This window comes from Tenrec ecaudatus, chromosome 11 (assembly GCF_050624435.1).
Source record: "Tenrec ecaudatus isolate mTenEca1 chromosome 11, mTenEca1.hap1, whole genome shotgun sequence".
In the NCBI taxonomy this organism is placed as follows: domain Eukaryota; kingdom Metazoa; phylum Chordata; class Mammalia; order Afrosoricida; family Tenrecidae; genus Tenrec; species Tenrec ecaudatus.
The window spans coordinates 108,440,529-108,459,917 of NC_134540.1; the positions used below are offsets into that span (position 1 = coordinate 108,440,529).

Consider the following 19,389-nt stretch of genomic DNA (forward strand, 5'->3'; position numbering starts at 1 on the left):
TTCTATTTGATTAATGTATTGTGAAGTTCTTTTATTGGATGCATAGATATTAATTATAGTTTCTTATTCAATTAAAGCTTTCATGATTATATAATGGCCTTCTATGGCTCTCAGTTTTACTTTTACTTGGATATTTATTTTGTCAGGCATTAATTTTATTACTCCTAATTTTTTTTTTTTTACTGTCATTAGCTTGCTATGTTTTGGTTTTTTTAGTCTACATTTGTCTGGAGAGATTTGTCTTCAAGATCACTGATTTTTTATTCCATTTTTTCAAATTTTTCTGGGTTTTTTTTTCCTATAGAGGGTTATCTAGTTCTAACATTTTAGTATTTGCTTTTAAAATTTCTATTTGGAGTTGTTTAACTACTTCTCGTTTTTCATTTATTTTGTCAGATTGGTCATGTAATGCTTTTCTGAGTTCCACTGTTTCTTTCTCTCTTCTTTGTATTTATATGAACAATTTCCTTCAGTTGCTAAAACAGCTGAAGATCATTGTTCTTAAATCTCTCATGGTTTAAAACTCTCTTCCACCAAGACCTCCCCGAGGTCCACATCTGTACATACTGCTGTCAGATGAGCTGTTTTCTCCTGTTTGGAGATGTGTGCTGAGATTGACTGCTGCCTCCGAGACATGGCGCTCTTGTTTTATATCTGTCTCTGGTCATAAAGCAGTCCTCGCACACTTATTGTAGGTCTTGGAAAACCAAGGGTAGCCAAGCAGTCTGGTACTAGCCCATCCCTAACAGGAGCCAAGGCAAGGAAGCAATTAACTGTTGCCCCATCAAAATCCTGGTTTCAGGGCTGACTCCCAAGTCCCAGAGAGTGCTAGGCAGTGATCAACACAAGCAACACCACGGGGGAGAAAAGAAGATGTCTGCAACACTCGAGGATGCCTGTCGGAGCTGCACACACGGACTCTGAGCTTCAGATCAGGGCCCAGATTATGTTTGCATGAGTGCTCATGATGCTGCTTTGAATCCTGGGTCTGCAGAGATGCTCAAACTCACCTGGGTGGATTTTCCCCCTGACACAGGGCCACCTAGTTCTGCACACCCTCAGAGCTGGCTCACCCCATGATGCCCTGCCACAGCCTCGTCTGAGAGTTCCAGCCTATCTACATCTAACCTATACAGAGGGTATGCAGTGAGTGGTTGAGGCCCTATCAGCCCCAGGGGGTGGGCGCCCATGAACTTCACTGTTTGAGTTCAGACTCAGCACACACACACACACACACACACACACACACACACACACACACACACACCATCAGGGGAGAAAGTTTAGTGTCCCCTAAGGTGTCCTCGTCCAGGTAGATATGGATTATGGGTTTCCCAGTTCACTTGTTCATATTAACAGTCCCACGCTGCTTGAAGAAGTCGTCACATTGTCGCGAAGCACAGTGAGTGTCATTTAATCCTTGCACATACATCATAACTGTTGTCAGACTCTTCATCTTGATTGACAAGTGGACCTAAATCAAGATCTAGTTCCTCCTCTTTGGGTCCACCAGGTGTTCTGAAGTCACCTGTTCTCCAGTGTTCCCATTCTACTACATCTTCCTCCATGCCCACCTCTGCTTATACCTCCATGATCAAATCTCTCTCTTGCCCTGTCCCGATTACCAGTGCCATTCATACTCCAGTTCTCTCCTGGTCTGGAAAATCCTCCAGACTCCTGCCTATAAACACCAGGCTATTGGTACTGGTGCTCTATTGACTTAGAGCCTGGCTGTAAGGTCCATTTTGGGAGCGGTTAACTAGTGGGCAGCTGCTGTCGCAAGGCCGGCAGACCCCACCCTGCTTCCTTAACGGAACCGAAGGGTAGAGAGGCCTCCCACTTATTCAACACCTTCCATGTCTCTTCACCGGGCCAGACTGGAGTCAAGTTCAACAGGTTCTTTGCAAACTGATTCCGGAAACCCATCCCCTTGTTTGAGGTTTCACTAGATATTGGGTAGGGACAGTAGGAATCTCATTCGTCCATTTGTGCACTTCACTAATTAGATGATGAGGCATGGGGCTAGTCCTGCATGCGTGCGCGCATGTATGCCCACCCACACACACCACCCCCTTATTTGAGTTTCATTGACTTGCTTCACTTTGACATTCAGAATCCTGGGCAGAAATCACAGTGTGTCAACACCCACTGCTGAACTTTGAAATCCTTTAGAGTTTTAGGGATTGTCTGGTGGAAAACAGAAACCTGAATTTTTAAAGACGTGCTGACTTCGTCTCAGTAATATCCCTTTGTGCGGCCATAAAGAGGGAGAGAGATGTTGGATAGTCTATGAAAGACAATCCTCATCAGAGCAAGGGCTCTCTGTTCCCAGTCATCATGTTCCCCTGCAGGCCATCGTTTATGATTCCCTTGGATACTGGCCGCCTTTTGACTTTGGATTCTTTCCCAATTATAAGTTAGTGTTCAATTACATTCTCAGTGCAATGTTTTATTTCTATAATTTTCAAATCAATTTTAAGAAACATGACTCTAAAGAGCAGTTGGAGTCCCTGGGGAGTGTAAACGTTAACACTGTTTACTAATTTACTAGCACTGAGTAGTAGCCGATAGGTTGAAACTTCAGGTCCATCCATGACTTCGAATCAGCACATGATTCTGCTCCGACATGCCTGGGTCCTCAGGACTCAGTCAAATTGACAGCAACTAGAAAGACTGGAGTCCTCAGAGAACACCCATCACTGAGAGTGATGATGAAGAAGAAAGGCTTTAACTTCCATCCTCTTGTGGACGCATGCTCCCCAAGCAGCCATTGTGAAGTCAAACCCCAGACGCCCTCTGGAAAATCTGTGGCATTACAGCTTTGCCGTCTTCTGCTAGCTGTGTGAGGACCGTCCTTCGTCCCTGGTGGCAAAGCCACAGTTGGTTGTGTTCGAAAGGGAGATTGACAGCACCTGGGCCCTGCCCTCTTTACTAGGCAAATCATCTGTCTCTATTTGCAAAGCCCATTTCTTGTTAAAGAAGTTCGCAGTGGAGAGATGGCAGGGGGAGGGCCAGTAACGGGTTATGGACTTCATTCTTGAGCATTCCACTTTATTTCATAATGCAAGCCCAAGTTCCACTGTGCTGTCTGGTGTGACTCACGGGAAGAGCCAGGAAAACGTACTCGATTAAAATACCTCAAATGTGCTTGCCAAGTTTCTATCCCCAGGAGGTAGGAAAAAGATGCGATGTGTTTCTTAGTTATAGAAAACATTGAAGAGAGAGATGTTAAAATGTGCTTCAGGCAGTTTGTTCATCAATACATCAGAGAAATTCAAGTTTGTGAACTTATTACTCAATTGCTGGACACAATGTTTAATTGCGGGCTCACTTTTATTCCATCTTTGTTTTCTAAGCCAATCTTCTCAGATGGTTGAGAGTAGTTTTATAGGCATTGTGTGTGATGGGGAGGTTGGGGGGGGGGGACAACCTTTGCATTTAAAAAATAAAATTTCAAATTGGGTTTCATCAAAAATTAAAATTCTCTGTTTTTTTTGAAAGACAGCATTATTAAGAAAATAGGACAGTGAACCACAGGCTGGGAGAAAATGTTCCCATGGCATATATCTGATAATAGTTACGTTTTATACACACACACTTAAAAGTGATGTTAGCACAATGAAAATTTTATTTTACAAATAAACTGGAATAATTATGAACAACAAATGAAATGTGAAAACACATCTCAAGAAGAGCCGTCACCAAGAAAACATACATTAAAATTTCAAGGAAATGTCACTAGTTTCTAATAGAATGGCTAAAATTAAGAAGAGAATGCCAATAAATTATAGAACATGAACTCATGTATCTGGTGGGTAGAACCGTAACATAATGTAACTACCCCTTACAGTAATTAGGGGATCATTAAGAATTGGTCTGCAATACACAGGGTCACCATTCGAAGCCACTAGCTGGTCCTTAGAAGAAAGATGGGGCTTTCTACTTCTATTAATAATTACAGTCTCATAAACTCCCTGCCCTGTAGAGTCACTGAGTCAGCATCGACTTGATTGCAGTGCTTGAGGGGTGAGATACCCCCAATGCCACCACTTGACTGTCAGTTGGTCGTCCTGTAGTGGCTTGCCGGTTGCTGTGATGCTGAAAGCTGTATCCCTGCTCTTTCGTATGTTATTGGGCTTGCCCAAAGTGAACAGGGATCAGCCAACCTTTGAGAGACCAAGAGAAGACTACAAAGAAAACATAATCTGTGCCCATTAGAGGAATTAGCTCCTGTAAAACTGTGCATAGCAGAATATTGTTAGAGGCGGTGGCAGCAGATGAGCCCTTTTGGTCAAAAGATACTCAACATGTCAATGAGGAAGCGCTGCCTTCTCAAAGTAGAGTTGACCCGAGGGAGATAGATGAAGAAAAGCCGGAGTCCTTCGTTTGCTAATGGGCATGCCTCCAAATGAGGAGAAACGGCTGTAGCCACCTGCTCATAATTAATACTTGGAATGTACAAAGTATGAATCCAGGGAAATTGGAAGTTGTAAAGTTTGAAGTGGAGGCATAAAGATTGACATCCTAGTAGTGACCATTTAGAATCAGAAAACCATATGGTTTATCTTGCTTAGAATGACACAGAGGAATGGCATTGCATTCATTGTCAAAAGGATGTTTCAGATTGATCTTGAAGTAGCTGGAACCCCGGTGGCGGCGTGGTTCTATGTTGGGCTGATCCTGGCGAGGCCTGCAATTTGAAACCACTAGCTGTGCTGCGGGAGAAAGGCGAGGCTTTCTACCCCCGTTGAGAGTTCCAGTCTCAGAGACCCACAGGGACAGTTCTGCCCTGTCTTACAGTGTTGTTAGACACGTGTGCACGTCTCCAGGTAGAAGGCACAAAAATCAAACTGACTGCATTTGTGGGACAAGACAATGGAGAAGCTCACTTTCAGCAGCTAAAATGAGACAAGGGGCTGATCAGTTTCTCATATGTAAGTTCAGATTTAAGCTGAAGCAAATAAAAACAAGTCCACGAGAAACAAACCTCTACCTTCAGTCGGTCTTACCTGAATTTTGAGAACACCTCAAAAATAACTTTTGCCTGCCTGATAGCTAATGAGAGATGGCTTGCTCTGTGGATGACATCAGCATCGTACATGAGGAAAAGAAAAGGTCCTTAAGGAAACGGGACAGAAGGAAAAAATAAGTGGCTGTCAGAGAGAATCTGAAATTTACTCTTCATCATAAACTTGTTAAGGCAAATGAAAGACCATGAAGTAGAAGCTAAGCAGAAAATTTCAAAGGGTACTTTGAAAAGACAAAGTAAAATATGGTAATGAAATGTGTAAAGACCTAGAGTTAGAAAATCAAACTGAGAGAATACACTTAGCATATTATAAACTTGAAGAATTTTTAAATGCAAGCCTCAAGTTGCAACATTGAAAGAATCTATGGCCAAAATTTTGAGTGATGCAGGAAAAGAGGATGGAAAGAACACACAATCACTGTATTAAAATGAACACACAATCACTGTATTAAAATGAACACACAATCACTGTATTAAAATGAACACACAATCACTGTATTAAAATGAACACACAGTCACTGTATTAAAATGAACACACAATCACTGTATTAAAATGAACACACAATCACTATTAAAATGAACACACAGTCACTGTATTAAAATGAACACACAGTCACTGTATTAAAATGAACACACAGTCACTGTATTAAAATGAACACACAATCACTGTATTAAAATGAACACACAATCACTGTATTAAAATGAACGCACAGTCACTGTATTAAAATGAACACACAATCACTGTATTAAAATGAACACACAGTCACTTTATTAAAATGAATACACAGTCACTGTATTAAAATGAATACACAGTCACTGTATTAAAATGAACACACAGTCACTGTATTAAAATGAACACACAGTCACTGTATTAAAATGAACACACAGTCACTGTATTAAAATGAACACACAGTCACTTTATTAAAATAAATACACAGTCACTGTATTAAAATGAATACACAGTCACTGTATTAAAATGAACACACAGTCACTGTATTAAAATGAACACACAATCACTGTATTAAAATGAACACACAATCACTATTAAAATGAACACACAGTCACTGTATTAAAATGAACACACAGTCACTGTATTAAAATGAACACACAGTCACTGTATTAAAATGAACACACAATCACTGTATTAAAATGAACACACAATCACTGTATTAAAATGAACACACAATCACTGTATTAAAATGAACGCACAGTCACTGTATTAAAATGAACACACAATCACTGTATTAAAATGAACACACAGTCACTGTATTAAAATGAACGCACAGTCACTGTATTAAAATGAACACACAGTCACTGTATTAAAATGAACACACAGTCACTGTTGTCATTCCGTTATTTCAGGACGTACAGCACATGAGCAAGAACGAACAGTCCTAAAGGAAGAAACCAAAGTGCACCATAGGCATTAGCTAAACACACAAATCTCAATTGAAATTTTACAGCCAGCCGATGAAGCACTGAAAGCACTTACCGTACAGACCCATGTGTAAGCCGAGCTTTCCAGCAAATTTTTAATGCCTCATTTGTGGTAAAATTAAGTGCCTCGGCTGCTAGTCAGGTCTGCTTATACTTGAGTATATACGGTATCTGTTTATGCTGAGAAATTTGGAAGACAGCTCTCAGAGTGACTCGAGCAGGAAGGCGAAGGCAGAGAGAGAGAGGATGTTCCCAGAATCCTCCTCATGAGAAGGTGATGCATCATCAGGCTGTGTCCTGATTGACAGACTAGGCTCCACCCCTACACTTATCAAGTTGACATGAAATTATGTAACTATCACAACATTTATCCAACCCCCTTGAATTGTATATTTAACATGTGCCCATAATGCAATTACCATCATACCCAAATAAAATTGATTTGATAGAAAATGCAGTTGTGGTTTCTGCTCCGTTACTAGAAGTTAAGCCTCCTGATATTTTTCAAAGTATTGTCTTTCCTTAAAAAAACAAACAAAAAAACCCCCAACCTTATTTTTAAAAATGTGTGTTCCCCGGCCCAGCTAATATTGGCCCTTTCTCGCTCCACATGCGCTATCTCATGGAGGGTGTGACTAAGTGCAGGAGGGGAAGTAGGAAAGAAAAACGGCTCTGAGATTCCGAGTGACCAGAAGGCTGGCTTGCGGTGCAGGGGGACAGTTTGGCTTTAGACGAACGGGCTTCGTTTAAGCCCAGTGCTCTGGTTTTCAGGTCATGCTTGTCTAGCCAGTGTGAGGCATGAAGCAGTCACTGCAGGAGAAAAGTGCAGTGGGCCTTGTAGGAGGAGATCGTGGAGACTGGAAGAGAATCGGTGGAGTAACCCTCAGAGAAAGGAAAACAAGGAACGAGGTTTTACGAACACCATGGGAAGGAAAGGCTTTCTTCCAAGGCTCTGAGCGGGCTGAAGTGCTGAGGAACTTGTGGAACCAGCTGAACTTCACGTAATGAACACCAGACCCATGATTTTGATGTCAGCTTTGGTAGAAATCCCATTACCTGGCTCAGTGACTTTGGGCAATGTTGTAATGTAACTCAAGCCTAGTCCTTTAAAATGGGAGCGAATAGTGCTTTTTCCCCAAGCGTCAGTCTGGGAATGAAGTGTGAAAACTCAGCGGCACGTAGGCGGGGAGCCCAGACCGTGCTGGCTGCAGCAGGGCAGGCGCTGCCCCTTGGGATTCTCAGACGGAATACGCCGGTGTCAGTAGTCCTTCCATTTCATTTCTATAGCGGCATGACCTGAGGGTGGAAGTTCAGGGTCCCTCCCCATTCCAGCCTTATTCTTGCCTATACCACGGACCCTATCATTGACCCCCAACACCAATATGGGGAGGAAATGCATTGGAACTGAAGCACGGACCTCCGGGTGCCCCTTTCACACAGATCATGTAGTGGTGCAAAAGCAGATTGCAGAAACCTGTCCCTGAAAAAAGCACCGTCCAGCTTCCCGTCTCATCATGATTATAGAAGTAAGCACAAGAAGAAATTCTGTATCACCCGGAGAGCTCCCGTGGGGTGATGGTGGCTGTAGGATGGACAATGGTGATGGTGGCTGTAGGATGGACAATGGTGATGGTGGCTGTAGGATGGACAATGGTGATGGTGGCTGTAGGATGGACAATGGTGATGGTGGCTGTAGGATGGACAATGGTGATGGTGGCTGTAGGATAGACAATGGTGATGGTGGCTGTAGGATGGACAATGGTGATGGTGGCTGTAGGATGGACAATGGTGATGGTGGCTGTAGGATGGACAATGGTGATGGTGGCTGTAGGATGGACAATGGTCACGAAGACAGCTCCTCCCAGGGAAAGTGGATGTGCTGACTTGGCTAATGGTACAGAAAGCAAGCAACCCAACAAATAAATAGCGTTAACAAAAAAATCAGTGATTTGATGACCTAGCACATAAAGCTAAGTGGATTGTGAGGAGTGGAAGTATAATTTTTTTTAAAACATTATTTTTGTAAAGGGCCTGGTTAAGCCGACCATAAATCGTACAACCACCACCACCAAGTGTGTTGCTGTTGAGTCAGATTGATTCCATGTCGTAGTTCTAGGACATTCTAGAACGTCCTGTGCTGCTTCTGAACTGCTGTTTGTGAACTTTAAGAAAGCAGATGGCCACGTCTTTCTCCTGCCAAGCATCTGATGGGTTGAAACTGCCAACCTAATACCTCTGCACTTATGTAATACCTGCGCCATAAATCGAGCCTCTGCAAATAGCTGTGATTCTGCTGCAGTACATCGAGCCATATGGGAGCCATGTGTTTATCCTCTGTTAATCCTACCAGCAGGGAGCCCTGGTGACACTGTTGAGTAAGCATGGGGCTGCTCACTGCAAGGGCAGCAGTTCAAACTGCTGCCCCAAAGGGGAAAAATAGGGCAGTCCATTCCCATAAGGATGTATAGCCTCAGCAACCCGATAGAGGGTTAGAATAAGTCATCATGTACTTGCTGGGAGTGGGTTTGGTTTGGAAACTTTCATCCCCAGTCCTGGGTAGTTAGTAATATATACCGTATATACTCGTGTATCAGCCAAGTTTTGCAGCCCATTTTTTTAGCAGTTTTTGTGGTAATGTTAGGTGCCTCGGCTGATAGTCGGGTCAGCTTCTACTCGAGTACGTACGGCATTTTTTCTGGTTGTATAAAACGAGCTTTGTGTCGTTGTTCTGGGCCTTCAAGTCCATTCCTACCCACAGCAACCGTGTGCACGACAGAAGCAAACCCTGGCTGGTCGTGAGCCATCCGCACAGCGGTTCCTATGTATGAGCCCAGGTTGCCGCTGCTGTCTCACTCCATCTTGTTGAAGGACTTCTTGTTACTGCCCCTCTCCTTTACTGAGCATGATGTCCTTCTCCCGGGACTGCCCGCTCCTGACAGCATGTCCAAAGTATGTAACATGAAGTCTCGCCGTCTTTGCCTCTAAGGAGCACTCTGACTGTACTTCTTCCAAGATAGACTGTTTTGTTTGGTTTGTTTTTCTGAAGTCCTTGGTATGTTTGATGTTCTTTACCAGCTCCAGATTTCAAACACATAGATGCTTCTCTGGTCTGCCGTATTCCGTGTCCAACTCGCACATGCATAGGATGCCATAGAGACTAAGTGCCACGGCTTTGGTTACGTGCACCCGAGTCCTCAAAGGAACATCCTTGATTTCAGTGCTCTGCGTGCAGCACATGTAGCTAACACAAGATATCTTTTGATCTCTTGACTGCTCTTTTCATGTGCATGAATTGTGGATCCAAGCAGGATGAAATCCTTGACAGCTTCCACCTTTTCTCCATTTGCCATGATTACCTGTTGGTCCACTGGTGAGGATTTGGGTCTGCTTTACATTGAGTTGCCGTCCACACTGATGGCTGTAATCCTGGTCTTCAGCAAGCAAGGCTGTGTGTCATCTGCATGTCTCAGGTTGTTAATAAGCCTCTCTTCAATTCTGGTTCTGCAGTACCCTTAGAATACAGCTTCTCTGATGATATGCTCAGCATACAGATTGAACAAGTATAATGAGAGGATAAACGCCAATGCGCATCTTTTTTTTTTTTTTAGTTTTTGGGTTTTTTTTACATTTTATTAGGGGCTCATACAACTCTTATCACAATCCATACATATACATACATCAATTGTATAAAGCACATCCGTACATTCTTTGCCCTAATCATTTTCAAAGCATTTGCTCTCCACTTAAGCCCTTTGCATCAGGTCCTCTTTTTTTCCCCCTCTATCCCCGCCCCCGCCTTCCTCATGAACCCTTGATAATTTATAGATTGTTATTTTGTCATACCTTCCCCCCCTTCTCTGCTTTCCATCTCCCAGGGAGGAGGTCACATGTGGATCCTTGTAATCAGTTCCCCCTTTCCAACCCACTCACCCCCCACTCTCCCAGCATCGCCCCTCACACCCTTGGTCCTGAAGGTATCATGCACCCTGGATTCCCTGTGCCTCCAGCCCCCATATGCACCAGTGTGCAACCTCTGCCCTATCCAGTCCTGCAAGGTAGAATTCGGATCATGGTAGTTGGGGGGAGGAAGCAGCTGATGCGCATCTTAAACCATGCAGTATCCCCTTGTTCTGCTCGCACAATGCCCCTTTGCTCCACGTACACGTTCTGAATGCACACAGAGGAAATGCTCTGTAATTCTCGTTCTTCTCGAGCCTATCCAGATTTGGTTGTGACCACTCTGGCAATTTCCTTTCCACAGTCAATAACACCCAAGGAAATCTCTTTCTGGTATTGTTTGCTTTCATCCAAGATCCATCTGACATCAACAGTGATGTCTAATTTTAGACCTCCGCTTCTGAATCTGGCCTGAACCTCTAGCAGCACCCTGTCTTTCTTCTGCTGCAGCCATTGTTGGTTGATCTTCTGCAAACTTTTACTTGTATGTGATGGCCGTGATAGTACTTGTTCCATAATTTGAACATTCTGTGAGTCATCTTCCTTTGGAATGGGTACAAATATAGATATCTTCCACTCAGTTGGCCAAGTAACCGTTTTTCAAATTTCCTAGCACAAGACATGTAAGTGCTTCATCAGCTTTTTGTTACATTTCGGTGCTTATTCTGTCAATTCCTGGACGCTTGTTTTTAGCTATGCTTTCAGTGCAGCGTGGCCCCTTCCTTCAGGACCTTCGGCTCTTATTTATGTGCTGCCTCCTGACAGGGAAGGGACCATGTGTTCTTTCCCTCTTCTCTTCTTGGGGTGCTCCCTGCGTCACTCCAGATTTTGGCCATCGAATCCTTCAATATTGCTAGAGCCTTGAATTTTTTTTCTTTAGTTCTTTCAGTTTAAGATATTCTAAGCATGTTCTCTTCTTTTGGTTTTCTAACTCTAGGACTTTGCACATTTCACTATAATATTTTATTTGTTTACTTTTAAATCATTGGGGGCTCATATAACTCTGATCACAATCCATACATACATCAATTGTGTAAAGCACATTTATACATGCATTGCCCTCATCATTCTCAAGACAGTTGCTCTCCACGTAAGCCCCTGGCATCAGCTCCTCATTTTCCCCCCTCCCTCACTGCTCCCCCCTCCCTCATGAATCCTTGATAATTTATAAATTAATATTTTGTCATATCTTACACTGTCCAATGTCTCCCTTCACCTACTTTTCTGTTGTCCATCCCCCAGGGAAGAGGTTATATGTAAATCCTTGTAATAGGTTCCTCCTCTCTATCCCACCCTCCCTCCACCCTCCCGGTATCGCCACTCACCACTGGTCCTGAAGGGATCACCTGTCCTGGATTCCCTGTGTTTCCAGTTCCTATCTGTACCAGTGTACTTCCTCTGGTCTAGCTAGATTTGTAAGGTAGAATTGGGATCATGATGGTGAGGGGGCTGGGCGGGGGAAGCATTTAGGAACTAGAGGAAAGTTGTTTGTTTCATTGTTGCTACACTGCACCCTGACTGGCTCGTCTCCTCCTCGCGGCCCTTCCAGAAAGGGATGTCCAGTTGCCTACAGATGGGCTTTGGATCACCACTCTGCACTCCCCCTCATTCACAATGATATGATTTTTGTTCTGATGATGCCTGATAATTCATCCCTTTGACACCTCGTGATCACACAGGCTGGTGTGCTTCTTCCATGTGGGCTTTGTTGCTTCCAAACTAGATGGCCACTTGTTTATCTTCAAGCCTTTAAGACCCCAGACGCTTTATCTTTGGATTGCCAGGCACCATCTGCTTTCTTCACCACATTTGCTTATGTACCTGCTTTGTTTTCAGCAATCATGGTCAGGAAGGTGAGCATCATGGAATGCTAGTTGAACAGAACAAAGTATTCTTGCTTTGAGGGAGTACTTGAGTGGAGGCCCAAGGTCCATCTGCTACCTTAATACTGAACCTATAAATATATGCACATAGATCTATTTCCCCATCCTCATATATAAATATATTTACATATATGCATGCCTTTATTTACACCTCTATAAATGCCCTTTGCTTTATTTCCTCCTACTTTCTTCTTCTCCCACTATCATACTCAGCCTTCATTTGGGTTACAGTAATTTCTCTCAGTTACATTACCCTTAATTGCACCCTACCAGGCCTCCTACACCCTCCTCACCACTGATTTGGATCACTTGCTGTCTTCTTGTCCCTGGGTTTGTTAACACCACTTCCTTTCCCCCCACCTCCCCTTCTCCAATATCCCCTGGAACTGTGGATCCTGTTGTTTTCTCCTCCAGATTGCTCATGCAACCTATCTTATTTAGACAGACTTTCAGAGATGATAACATGCACAAAACAAGACAGCAAAACCAAGCAACAAAAGGAAAGAAAACAACAACAAAAAGCCAATGACAAAACAAAACAAAGCACAACAGCAAAACAGAAAAGCTTGTAGTCAGTTAAAGGACTGTTTTTTTGTCCTTTAGGAGTGTTTTCCGGTCGATTCTGATGGGGTGCCAAGCCATGGCCCCAAAGTCTACTTTTGGTATTCCCTGGGGACTTCGTTGCTCTGTTCCCCTTGCTGTTCTGTTGCACGCCCTTTGTGTTTTCCCTCGGTGTGGTGTGATCAGATCGGCTAAAATTCCCACACTTTGTCTCCAGTGTTGTCCCCTGTAGGGCTCTGGGTCAGTGAGGGATGTCATGTCCCATAGTGGGGCCGGAGGATTGGCTGCTCTGAGTGGGAATATTGTCGTCAAGGCTTGGTGGACCAGGATATGCTCCCCTCTCTCTTCCTCCTCCTTAATTTGCTCCCATGTGCTCCTATCAGACATGTCCCTCTCCCTGAGCTGCAGCTTCAGTGCTGTCCTCTGAAATAAATTCTTCTGGGAGAAGGGCAGCTTTCTATATAGTTAGGATTGGGACTGGCCCCTCTACTTTGTCTTCTTGAGCTGACCTTTGAACTTTTCTCTTCAGCACTTGGACTTCACTTCTTGCATTTCCCTTAGCTACTCTATGATTAAGAACAAGTGTCAGAGTCTTTTCTGACATCCACTTGGATCTTTTCTTTCTTTCTTGTGTTTTTAATGACCTTTGCTTTCTAAATGAATGCTGTTCTTGATGCCATCCTACAGCTCATCACATTTTCTGTCAGTTGTGTTCAATGTAGCAACTCAGTTCTTGATATGCTCTTGAAATTCAGGTGGAATAGATTCAAGGTCGTATTTTGTTTCTCTTGGACTGGTTTTCATTTTCTTCAGCTTGAACCTGAACTTACATATGAGCAATTGATGGGCTTTTCCATCAGCCCCTGGCCTGGCTTTAACCACTGATACTGAGACTCTCAGTCTTCTCTTCCCACAGATGTAGTAAATTTGAATTCTGGTTATTCCATCTGGAGAAGTCCATGTGGACTTTTGGGTTATTGAGAAAAAGGTATTTGCTATTAACAAGTCCTTAGTTTTGTAAAATTCTATCATGCTCTCACTAGCTTCGTTTCTATCACTAAGACCATATTTTCCAACTATTGGTCCTTCAGCTTTTTGTCCAACTTTTGCATTCCAATCACCAATACTTATCAGAGCATCTTTATTGCCTATTTAATCAATCCAGCATGCCAAAATTTTTTTCTTTTTCCTGCATGTATGAAATGAACCTTGTAGACATCTGTCTTTAGTTTCTATTTTCTTTCTTACAATTTCCGTGGTCATTTTAATAAAAGAACTCTTTTATTAAAAAATTGAATTGAGTTTAAAATTAGTCAGACTCAATGAATAAATGTTGACTGGCATGTCACTTTTCAGAATCTTTTTTAAAAATTCAAAGAAATGTTCCGTAATTTGTAAAATTTGATGACATTCTTAAAATTCCACCTCCTTTTGGTTGAATAAATCCTGAAATACCCAAACTGTTTTTAGGGATTATAAAATCTGTATTAGTTTTGCAAGTCAAGTAGGATTTCAGTTTTATAAATTCAGATGTCTAAGAACATGAACTACTGTGAGATATTCTAAATTATTAGTTGTATTTGCATGTGCTGTAACCTTGAATTCATGTCATGTTTAATTGATCATGCTGAGCCTTTTGATTCTCTTTCTTTTAATATAATCCAGAAATAAGCAGCAGAAAATATTACAAGTACAATAAAGAGAAGACATTGAAGTGGCTAGAAAAAAAGGTAGAGTACCTCTCTAAGTGCTGTATGGTAAAATAAAAATGTAATGCTCCTTTTTAAAAAGACAGTAAATCTAAATTCAGAGTCCATATTATATTTCCAGCAAAAAGAGGGAAACTAGAAATATCCAAGTATGAGAAGAAATCTTTTCATTTTATCCTTCATTGCTCATGTCTCTTCAGTCAGCATCATGTTCTTCCCTGGCTGGGATCCCTATTTTAACGAGTCCTCCTCGCTGAATGCCTTGCTCTTGGTGTAAACGTGAACCTCCAGTCCACAACGGGCCCAATGTGCATTTGCTTATGTCGGCCTTGCAGGCATCTCAGGGTCAATGTTACCCACCAGCCATCAGGCAGGGCACAGATGTCACGTTTCCCAAGCTCACTGGCTGGACTAGCATTGCCTTCGAAATGGAATGGACTGGAAATAAAACGGGATCGAATAGAATTGACTGTCTCAAGAATGTATATTCTTCAACTGTGTTTACTTTCTGAATTTCCCAGAAAGTGAGAAATCTGTATTATTTACTTTGTTCAGAAAATCACTGCATCCATGTCATAGCCCATACTGGTATAGTGTTTACTCGGTGCCCGGTTCTGTTGGAAGGGCTTTATGTCTGTAAATGCATTTAACCCGCACCGCCATCCTGTGGAGTGGGGACTGTTCTCCCTCTTTCACAGATAGAGACACAGAGAAGTTAAGTAACTTGCCCCTGGTCCTAAAACAAACCCAGCACCCTGGTCCCAAAGTCAGTGGTCTGTCTGCATACGAGATCCATGTAATATAGCCAGCCAGCTACACTGTTGCTGCCACTCACTTTTTCTCCAAATGGCCACCTGCCCCTCATCTTCTGATACCTGGGCCTTCAAATACTTCCTCCTGGATCTTCAATGGATTGAGGACCATCAGTTAAGCTTTGGATTTCTAAGGTTTAGCTAGAAACACCCTGACTCTTCCCTGTTGTTTACTTCATAGGTGATGCATACTTCAGCAGCCTTAAAAACCCATAACATAAATGTTGGTGCCCGAGTGCAGTCTGCATATTTCTCAGGTGACCAAGTATCCAGTGATAAGGAAGGTAAGGGAATTATTACTTCATAAGAATTTCCACCCTAGTAAGTTGATGTGGGGCTGCATCTCTGACAGTGTCAGAATGTTCGCATCATCAAAACCTCACATTGTTGTCAGCATGTTCACACAGATCTTGTGACCAGTGCGTGCCTTCTTTCAGTGTCAAGTACTAATTCTATTATTGATCACGTCTGTCATCATCCATTCAGCAAGTGCCCATTTGCCCATTAGTGGTAAGAACAACCCTGGCCGAATGTCATCGAAAAATCTGCATAGAATTCTGTCAGATGGAAACTTAACGCGCTGTATTAACTTTAAGCAAACATTTAGTAAAATATCAACTTATAAAAGAGGTCAACTCTGGCAACCGTTGGGTACCAGGCCTTGTGTCACATTGGCACATACTCCCTCCTAGAAAGTCTCATTTCACAAATGAGTCTTGAACTTGTCTCAAAGCCACATAGCCTCTAACTAAAGCCAGCCCACTGTTCACTTTTGTTCATGCTCCTCTGATGAGACGGCTCCCGGAGCCTGCAGATGTTTGCCATTGATTTTCAAGACGCTTCTGCCCTCCTACCAGATGTATTTTGATTGTAGATGAAAATTGATTCACTTGGTAGATTTTTTTCCCTTTAGGCTACTAATTTATATATATTATTTTGCTTTTTTCCTGTGGAATACCCTCATTTTTCCATATATTTAAACACACAGTGCTCCGGAGCCCGCTCTGTCCTCTCGGCTGAGAACAGACGATGGTGGCGGCGGTAGCTCTTGGGGCCCTGGCTCTCTTCCTGCTGTCCGGCCTGTCCAGCTGCTCAGGCACCCCTGCTGAGGCCTGCATGGAGCCCCAGATCACCCCCTCGCACTACACCATGTCAGATGCCATCGTTGCCATGGAGACGGTCTTCATATTTGAGATCTCCCTGAGCTGCATGAATAGGGTCAAGAACATGGCTCTTTATGCCGAAGTCATGGGGTGGGGGGTGGGGAGGTGGTGGACAATTTCCTGTGACCTGGGGCCAGGATGTCAGATGCTACCAGGTGTCCTGGAGCCTGGATCACAGGAGTGCCCACGTGGGCCCCTACAAGGTCAGGTTCTTTGATGAGGAGGCCTACAGTCTCCTGAGGAAGGCTCAGTGTCCCGTCCCAAGGGAACTTCAACGCGGACCCGGGAGAAGGGAGTGGGAATTGGGGGGACAAGAGACATGAGAAATGGAGACAAGACAAGTAGCCTGATCAAGTCTTGTTTATTGAGTAAAAGGCTGCAGCTTATATAGGCCAGGGAAAGGGAAACAAGCCACAGGTGTTTCTCTGAGAACAATGACCGCAGAACAAACAGTTCCTGTGGAAAGTTACAGAGCTCAGGCAATAAAGATCAAGACAATGGCCGGGCCTCATGGCTCCGGACAGGCAAGGTTATGGCCGGGCCTCATGGCTCCCGACAGCTCAGAGAAACAGCGAGGATGTCTCCATCATCCAGGCCCTGTTCACAGTCAATGTAGATCACCATGACGCCGGGAACGGGCCCTGGGTCTCCACTGAGATGCTGGCAGCCGTCCTGGGCCTGCTGCTCTACTACCTGGCCTTCAGCACAAAGAGCAACATCCAGGCCTGAGACTGCCACCCTCTTTCTTCTGCTTTCAATAAACATGGGCACAGGAAAACAAACAAACAAACACACACACACAAGCTAAACATGTTGCTAATTTTTTGCTCTGACTCCCGGTGACTGTGTGTTCCATTTATGCCACAGGTGTTCTTGGCCATGATCTTGACAGCAGCAGGCTGCCAGGCTTTGCTTCCAAGTTACGGGCACTTGTTTTTGTTAAGTGCTGTTGAGTGGGTTCCAACTCACAGCGACCTTCTGTACAACAGATCGGAACACAGCCGGGTTCTGGGCCATGCTCACAATTGTTCTTATGCCGGAGTCCATCAGTGCAGCTACTGTGTCAGTCCATCTGTCGAAAGTCTTCCTCTTTTTCAATGTTTCTCCAGGGACTGGTCTCACCTTACAACAGGTCTAAAATATGTGAGACGAAGTCTCACCACCATCCTTGTCTGCAAGGTGCTGCTAGGCGCGCTCAAACTACCAGCTTTTCAGTTAGTAGTCAAGTGTCAGCTTTATGCCACCCGGCCAATTTTTATATGTATAAACCAAAGCCACGCCCACTGCTGTGGAGCACCAACTCATAGTGAATCCACGGGCAGAGCAAAAATTGCTCTGTAGCATTTTCAAAGCTGTAAATCTTTACAGAAGCAAACTTCTTAATTTTTCTATCTCAGAGCAACTGTTGACCTCTCTATTAGCAGCTAGTGTTTAATCCTCTACACCACCATGACTCCTTTTATATCTCTACCCATTGCCAGCAAATATGGTTTGATTGTTTCTTTGTCCATTCTGCTTTCTTTCAGAGGATTATATTCGTTATGCTCATGGTTTGATATCTGACTACATTCCTAAAGAATTAAGTGATGACTTATCTAAATATTTAAAGTAAGTATTATTCCATATGGATTAAGCTTTCCGTGAATCCTCTCTGACCATAGACCCAGGCTGTGAACAGACTTGCTCTCTTGCAGAGGACAACGGGAAGTGGATTATTGCTGATATTGTTAGGTTACAATTTAACACCTTATCTTTGAATTCCCTTTTGATCCTCTTAAAATTGGTCATCACTTTTAATAGTTGCTACATTTCTATTGAGATTTTTTGGTTGTTTTATTTTGTTATTGTTGATAGGTTTCTTTTGTTTGTTGTGTTTTATGTTTTCTTGTGGATGAAATCCAAGATAGATAAATCTATAGAGACCGCAATTGGATTAATGGTTCTTTGGGGGTATGGCAGGAGAGATGTCAGGAGAGGCTGGGGGAAATGGGGAGCTAATAAAGGTAAGTACAGACAGAAGAAAATGTTCTAAACTTGATTGTGGTAATGATTGTACAACCCTTCTTGATATAATTGAATTATGATATGTGGATTATATGCCAATAAAACTGCTTAAAATAAATAAATAATTCGTCTGCAGCCTAAATAAAGTACCTGTGTGCGCTTAGTTTTTCCAACAATAGAGATTCCTTAGGATTTTTAATTGCTTTATTTTTTATTAGAAATTATTCTTGAGTTGTGTTGTATGTACTAGGATTCCGAGGTGATTTTTAGTGAAGAGTGCTCAATTGTGACAAATTGATAGCTGGATGCAGATTACAGGAGTTGGTAATCATTGGGCTTGATATTATGGGCTAATATCATTTCATAGAGTCCCAGGGTGGTATAAAAAGTTAGCTTGCTTAGCTGCTAACCAGCAGGTTGCGTATTCAAGTACAGCCAACGATGCCGTGGATGAGATGCGTGGCGGTCTCCTTCTGGAACTCCATCAGGCAGCCCACTAGAACACGTTCTGCACTGACATGCAGAGGGGTGCCATGAGGTGGCGTCAACTCCATGGCAACCGGTAATGATTCTAGAGTCTAATGAGTTCCAATTATCCTCAATTAGATTTAGCTAATTTGGTTCTCTCGTAGCATGGTGAACAGTACGGAAAATGAAAAACAAAGAGTAGATGGCTTGTAGAACATTTTTTAAAGTTAGATTTGAAGTTTAAGACCATTTTCACAATCATCATTAGATACTCACTATGTGTCTTTAGTGTGCCAGACCTTTCACAGTCTGGATTGACTAGAGAAACAAATGCATAGACACTCATATGTGTATAAGAAAGAACTT

At 43.0% G+C, this 19,389-nt stretch overlaps 1 protein-coding gene and 1 pseudogene across 2 annotated transcripts in view; both read left to right on the forward strand.

Annotated features, from left to right (window-relative positions):
* RNASEH2B (ribonuclease H2 subunit B) overlaps positions 1-19,389 on the forward strand; it is a 94,504-nt gene that overhangs the window by 38,422 nt on the left and 36,693 nt on the right. For both annotated transcript variants that reach the window (XM_075563485.1, XM_075563486.1), the window contains exons 6-8: positions 14,533-14,597; positions 15,570-15,672; positions 18,078-18,159. In XM_075563485.1, the coding sequence (XP_075419600.1) occupies positions 14,533-14,597; positions 15,570-15,672; positions 18,078-18,159 (250 nt within the window). The remainder of the gene's footprint in view (positions 1-14,532; positions 14,598-15,569; positions 15,673-18,077; positions 18,160-19,389) is intronic.
* On the forward strand, positions 16,214-18,048 carry LOC142460859 (translocon-associated protein subunit delta-like; annotated as a pseudogene).